The sequence below is a fragment of the Arachis duranensis genome, chromosome 3 (assembly GCF_000817695.3).
Source record: "Arachis duranensis cultivar V14167 chromosome 3, aradu.V14167.gnm2.J7QH, whole genome shotgun sequence".
NCBI lineage: Eukaryota > Viridiplantae > Streptophyta > Magnoliopsida > Fabales > Fabaceae > Arachis > Arachis duranensis.
The window spans coordinates 85,416,156-85,422,165 of NC_029774.3; the positions used below are offsets into that span (position 1 = coordinate 85,416,156).

At 36.3% G+C, this 6,010-nt stretch overlaps 1 protein-coding gene across 1 annotated transcript; it reads right to left on the minus strand.

Annotated features, from left to right (window-relative positions):
- Nucleotides 1-1,158: 1,158 nt before the first annotated feature.
- LOC107479692 (beta-amylase 3, chloroplastic) lies at nucleotides 1,159-4,514 on the minus strand. The gene is made up of 4 exons (XM_052259633.1): nucleotides 3,717-4,514; nucleotides 2,747-2,957; nucleotides 2,527-2,640; nucleotides 1,159-2,396 (listed from the first exon to the last, which is right to left on the minus strand). The coding sequence occupies exons 1-4, from the start codon at nucleotides 4,256-4,258 to the stop codon at nucleotides 1,638-1,640; spliced, it is 1,626 nt and encodes a 541-aa protein (XP_052115593.1). The 5' UTR covers nucleotides 4,259-4,514; the 3' UTR covers nucleotides 1,159-1,637.
- Nucleotides 4,515-6,010: the final 1,496 nt, after the last annotated feature.

Consider the following 6,010-nt stretch of genomic DNA (forward strand, 5'->3'; position numbering starts at 1 on the left):
TCGTGTTCACGATGATAAACCTCCGGGTTGAACAACTTTCGAAAATGCCCACCCGACAATACTAGGAATATTATATGATTGGAGGAACATATACAAATCACAAATATATGTGAACCAAGCACTTCAAGGGCCCATTCCAAAAGAACAAAGGATAATACGAACTTAAACAACTGGTTTGGGATTGCATGTCAATCCATTTGAAAACATAGTTAGAAGCCAATATCATGCCACCTATGTAAAAGAAAAAAAATTTGGAAGGCAATTCAATGAGGTACTTTGCAGAAGTAACTTGTAGCAGAGAAGCAATCAAAGAATAACGCGAAGAATCAATAGTTACTACAAATTTTAAATATACTAAAATATGCATTTGATTCCAGAACAGAAGCTAATCTATATTCAGGAGTGCTGGTACAACAGTCCTATTTCTGCAGTCCTATTCAGGAGTGCTGGTACAACAATCCTACTTTTGCAGCTCTTGGGTGGCCTTTAATAGCAAGTCGCATTGAGATTTTAGCCCCATTTAAACAAACTCTTTTGAAAGAAGAGCTTAAAATATGAAGATTTTTATTAATAAAAATTTGTGGATAAGTTATTTTGTATTTGAATTTTTAGTTATAAAAGTATTTATTTTAAAATTGGAACATTTGGATAAATAACTCAAAAAATATAATTTTTTACATAAAAAAATAGATATTAAAATAACGATGATAACAAATATTTTTTAATATTAAATGTTGATTTTATATAACCTAATCACTAAAATTACAATTGTTTGATTCTTTATTTGCTCTCATTAGTTCCATTTTTAATTGGTTCTTCCCACGTAATATCACTAAAACTGGTTTTTCTACTTCACCTTTACCTATAAAGGTGTTCTTGTATGTAGTGAATAGTAATAAAATTTTAATTCATAATCTTGATGACAATGCCAAAAAAATTATTGTGTAGTTATTATTTGTTATTTTATTGTGTATGATATGATAGGTGAAAATAAAAAACAAATGTAAAATGTGTATTGATATATATTTGGTTGCTGTTTTTTTTTTTCCTCCTTAAAACTCCCTCCTCCTATACTGGAATCAAGAACTTGATATAACTAACTATAAAAATAATAACAAGCTATAAAAAAAAGTAAAATCACATGTGAAAAAAAAATAAAATTAAAACTGAAATTTCATATCACACAATGTTAAATACAAATTTAATAATAAAAAATAAAATGATAAAATGATAAAAAAAAATAGAAGAAATATACGTAATAAATGGTTCAGATGTGGTGGTGGAAAACCAATCCTTCCAGCAGATAAAACATTGGGTAAAAATGATGATAAAAAACCAGTACATGGAACCTTGAACCTTGCGTTGGAGGACCAATATTTCCAGCAGAAACAAAAAACATTTTTACCAAAAATGAAATTAGATCTTTTTTGCTTTGAAGTCAATTTTTTTCGAAAGTGATAGAATGACTTATTGAAGTCATATATTTTTGCTTCTTCAAAAAGCTGGGAATTTAACTTTTGGAAATTAACTTTTCGAAAAGTCTTCTTCAAAAAACTGGAAATTAACTTTTCGAAAAGTTAAAAATTCTTTTAAAATGACACCAAACAGGCGTATTGTGACTTTTCACAATTTAAAAGTCAAAAAGAGTAGCTTCTGCTACTTCCTAATTGGGCTCTTAGCCTGGCTTGTAAAATCTTTCCACTAGACATCTGCCTCACAAATCGTGCAAACCGATCCCAATTCTGGGTTTCAAACATTCTTTTGTTCATTCTTACAAAGTTGAATGCAAAGGGGCGCTTTTCAATCCCATCCGAGTAAAACTTTGACATCTTCAGCACTTGGGAGAATGCATCATCATCTAAATCAGTTGTAAAATTTTGACCTTCAAGTGATATGTCACAAAGCCTAGCAGCCAGCAAAAGCTGTTTAAGAAATCCTTCAGGGCTACCACTAGGGTTTATCTTTTGCATTGTGGCATCTTGCATTTCAAAACAAGAGCAGCAAATTGCAAACCCATACTTACTAAACAGGCGAGCAATGGGCAAGTATCCATCCCTGTCGAAAGTATTATAATAGCCTGCGGTTAACTCCGATGGATGGGATTGAATGGCGTAGTGCCAGTGAATGGCAGCTACTTCTGCGGATATAAGGACTTCTGTACCCCTAAATATAGTTTCAGCTTCCCTACAAATTCTCTCTCCATGCAGCAGCAGCATATTTGAGTACCATTCAAGGAAAAATTTACCATATGGTGTGTTCCAAGAGCCACCCTCATTTTTGAAGAAATCAGTATGCTCAGGATTTTGCGTCAAACTTCCCGCACCAAATGGACCACCATCTCCCCATTCACGCTTTCCAATTTTTCTCGCACAGGCATTTAGAGAAGCTAGCATGTACTGGAAGGTTCAAACAAAAGAAAAGAAAAGAAAAGTTAAACTTGATGCTGATCATATATACAAGTACACAACAGTCTCCTATAAGGCAATGCATGCAGCTCCACACCTTAATAGCTAAAGCTCAACTTACCTTATCATAGCATTGGAACTCTCCAAGTCCACCAGATGAAGCCACATTTGGCTTCTGGAAAGAGAATGACGGATATCTTAGTTCACCACCAGGACCCATGCCAATCTGTACCCTCTGCAAAACAGATGAATTTCACCAAACTGCTATTAACATTCACTAATGATGACTGGAATTTCAAACTTCATTGCTATAAACATCCCAAAATCATCAAGAACCTTACTGTAATAGTAAGGCCAAGAGACGGCCTGAAAGTCTCCCTGAAGTCTCTCATAAAATCTGCATATGCTTGAATAGGAGTGCGTCCACGCAGCACAGGAAGAGTATCACATCCTAGGGAAATGTATTCAATATTTCTTCTTCCAAACCGGTCAGAATATGCTAACTCTGGATCTTTGTTTATCTCATCAAGCACCCATAGAGGAAGCGGTATCCTACACAAAGGGGACAAACTTCCAGAGTATGAGGCTATGTCTAGGACTCAATACCTACCTACAAAAATAGTAATAATTCAAATAAACAAACAATCAACACGGCACCAAATCAGGACTAGTAAGAGTTCCAAACACTATTTGAATATAAAATATTCACAGGCAGGAATAATTATCTTCTCACAAACTGTAAAAAAGATTATTTTATCTCTTTAAAGCTACAGTATACATGCAGAAATTTGTCCATGTGAAGGATGAACAATCTTATTCATAACATCATCATAGCATTTTCGGACTACGCAAAACTGACTAAATTGATAAATGCCATTTAGGATTTAGCTCAAAGGATTCAGAAAAGTTTTATGTTAATATTTGCTAACTGCCAAACCCAACCCTTCCCTTTTATCTTATTTTAAAATTATGAATAGGAGAATGTTTAGTTTGTTACTTGTTAGGAGGATAAATCATTTCGCAAAGAAAGAGAATATCTCTGGAGCAGCATTGCATTGCTCGTCTACACCGCAAAAAAGAAAAGATATTACAAGGAAGCCTCATACGCTTACATAAATAGTTATATCAAAATTCTCAAACCTGTAAATGCCTAACCAACTCAATTTCAAGGGCCAAACAGTAACTAAAACGAAACTTCACCATATCAAATATCAACAGAAAAGGCAAAGGAAACAAAAAGGCGAAATTAGCAAGAACCTTATCAATAGAAAGAATGAATCAAATTTCGAATCAATTAGCAAAGAAACATACTGATTAGGATCATCAGGGCCTGTGCCGTACTGATGGAAAGCAAGAACAGCACGAACCTTGAGGCCACACATGCAAGCCATCATCACGAGCTCACGATAGCCTCGCCAATCGTAAACCCTAGGTTCTTTCCTCTCAATAATTCCCCACCAAAACTCAACCACCACGCCCTCCACGCCTGCGGCGGCGAGCGCCTTCAGCGAGAACATCATGGCCCTCGGCCTCGATATCTTCCCCTCAGGGCCCACCGTATTCACCGGCAGCGTCACGAATACCGGCGATCCCTTCGTCTCGCGCTGCGGCGAGAAATCGTGGTGGAGCTCGTAGGGCACATCGCCGTTGTCGACGGAGCCACCGGCGCCGGAGGACCTGGACGAGTTGAGGCGGGAGGAAACGGCAAGTCTCCGGCGAGTGGGAAAGAAGGTTCGGTTGTAGCGAAGGTGAGCGAGAGCGAGGAAGGGGGAACGAGTGGTATCGGAGGGAGTTGAGTTTAGGAATGAAGGCGAGAAGGTTGTTGCTGTTAATTGTGAAGCGAACATCACCATTGATCGAAAAGTGAAGTGAAGTTATGGAGTTAGGGTTCGGGTTTGAACGTGATTGAAATCAATAAGGTCATTTATAGCGTACAGAGGTTAATCTGTACAGAGCTAAAGATATTCTCTTTAATTAAAGGGCGTGTTGACAAGTGGCATGGTACTCTTTGCAGGGGGAGCTTGGCAGAGATGGCTCCGCATTGAGTCTCCATGGAGCTTGCCAGAGATGGCTCCGCATTGGTGTCCGTTTTCTTTTTTTTTTTTGTCATGGTACGGTCCGGATAGCCCGACCCACACCCACACACTAACCAACCCTAACCCAACTACTAACATTAATATTAGGCACCGTTTGGTTGATGTCTGTGTATGCCAAAGACAGAGACGGTGGGACGTGTTCTTTGTTTATTCTGTGAGACACAAATTAAGAAAGACACGGTGACACAGAGATATCCACAAAAAACATGTATTTTGTGTCTTTTTCAATTAGCTGAGACACTTCTTTTTAAGTTGAGACACAAAAAATTTTTACCATTTTATCCCTTCAACCTAATTTTTTTTCTTCAACCATTCTTCATTTCCTCTCTTTGCCTCCATTGTTGTTGTCCGATTTGGATTTCAATGGCGTCGCTTCCATCCTCTCTTTGGCGGCACTGTTTGTCTTCTGTTTTCTCCTTGCAGGTGGCGTCACCGCAAATAAGAAAGTCTCTCTGCCTCACCCTTCGATCAGCATCAACAACGACTGTGTAACAACGAAGACGCTCTCCCCCATTCGTATTTTGTTCTTCTTCTCTTCATCTTCTTTTCATTCTTCTCCACTTCTTTCTTTTTTTGGTCCTATCCTTTCATCTTTCCTCATTTTCATATTCTTTTCATTCTTCTCCACTTCTTTCTTTTTTTTTTTCATTTACTCTGTTGCTTTATTCTACTCTCAGATTCAATTTGTATTTGTTTTAAAATTTTTTTAATAAAATATTTGAATGTTTGTATTATTCAATTAGAATGTTATTGAAGCATTTTTGTTTATTTTATAAATATTAAATTTTGGATTAAATTTTATTTGTGGTGTTCTTTGCTATGGATGAGGTGATAACTTATTCTGTATTTGGATTGATAGAGATTTGTGTTTGTTATGCTAATTTTTAGCAATTTTGGGTAAATTCTTTATATTTATGAGGTTGATTTTATTTTAGATGAAGAATTACAAAAAATTAGAAAAAATCTGTGTTGGTCTTGAAGATGATGATGCCATGGTAAATTGTGATGATTTTGAAGGGGTATGAAAAGCCAGAAGTGGTGATGGTGATACTGGAATGAATGGGGTAAAATTGACTTTTTAATAAAATTATGAATAGTGTGTTCTGTCCATGTCTTAATTATCAAACAGAATACAAAATTAATGTCTTCTTTGTCTATGTACTCTTGTGTATTTGTGTCTATGTCTTCATAATTTTAAGACATAAACCAAACACAGCCTTACAGAACCTGTGTCTCCCTTCATAAATCTCCAACTAACATTTATCTACCCATATTAAAAAAAAAAACATTTATTTATCTATCCAAATTCAAAATAAACCACAACAACCCGCGCTCCTCGTCACTTTTTATATAACCAGAGTAACTCGGTGAAGAAAAAGAATGCTCCGAAGAGAGAAGATCTTCTGTAAGGATGAGTTAGTAGCTGCGGATTTAAAAGATCACGGTTAGAAAAGAAGAGAGAAAGTTGCTTGCTTGTTCCTTTGTTCCTTCGTTGTAGTTAAAGGTGGC

What these genes read in the sequence shown, in the direction of transcription:
- LOC107479692 (XM_052259633.1), bottom strand. Translation starts at nt 4,258, where the DNA reads ATGGTGATGTTCGCTTCACAATTAACAGCAACAACCTTCTCGCCTTCA. An exon ending in GGCCCTGATGATCCTAATCA is followed by an intron (nt 2,958 to 3,716) that starts GTATGTTTCTTT and finishes CCCTTTGTGTAG; the next exon opens with GATACCGCTTCCTCTATGGG. An exon ending in AGTTCCAATGCTATGATAAG is followed by an intron (nt 2,397 to 2,526) that starts GTAAGTTGAGCT and finishes TGAACCTTCCAG; the next exon opens with TACATGCTAGCTTCTCTAAA.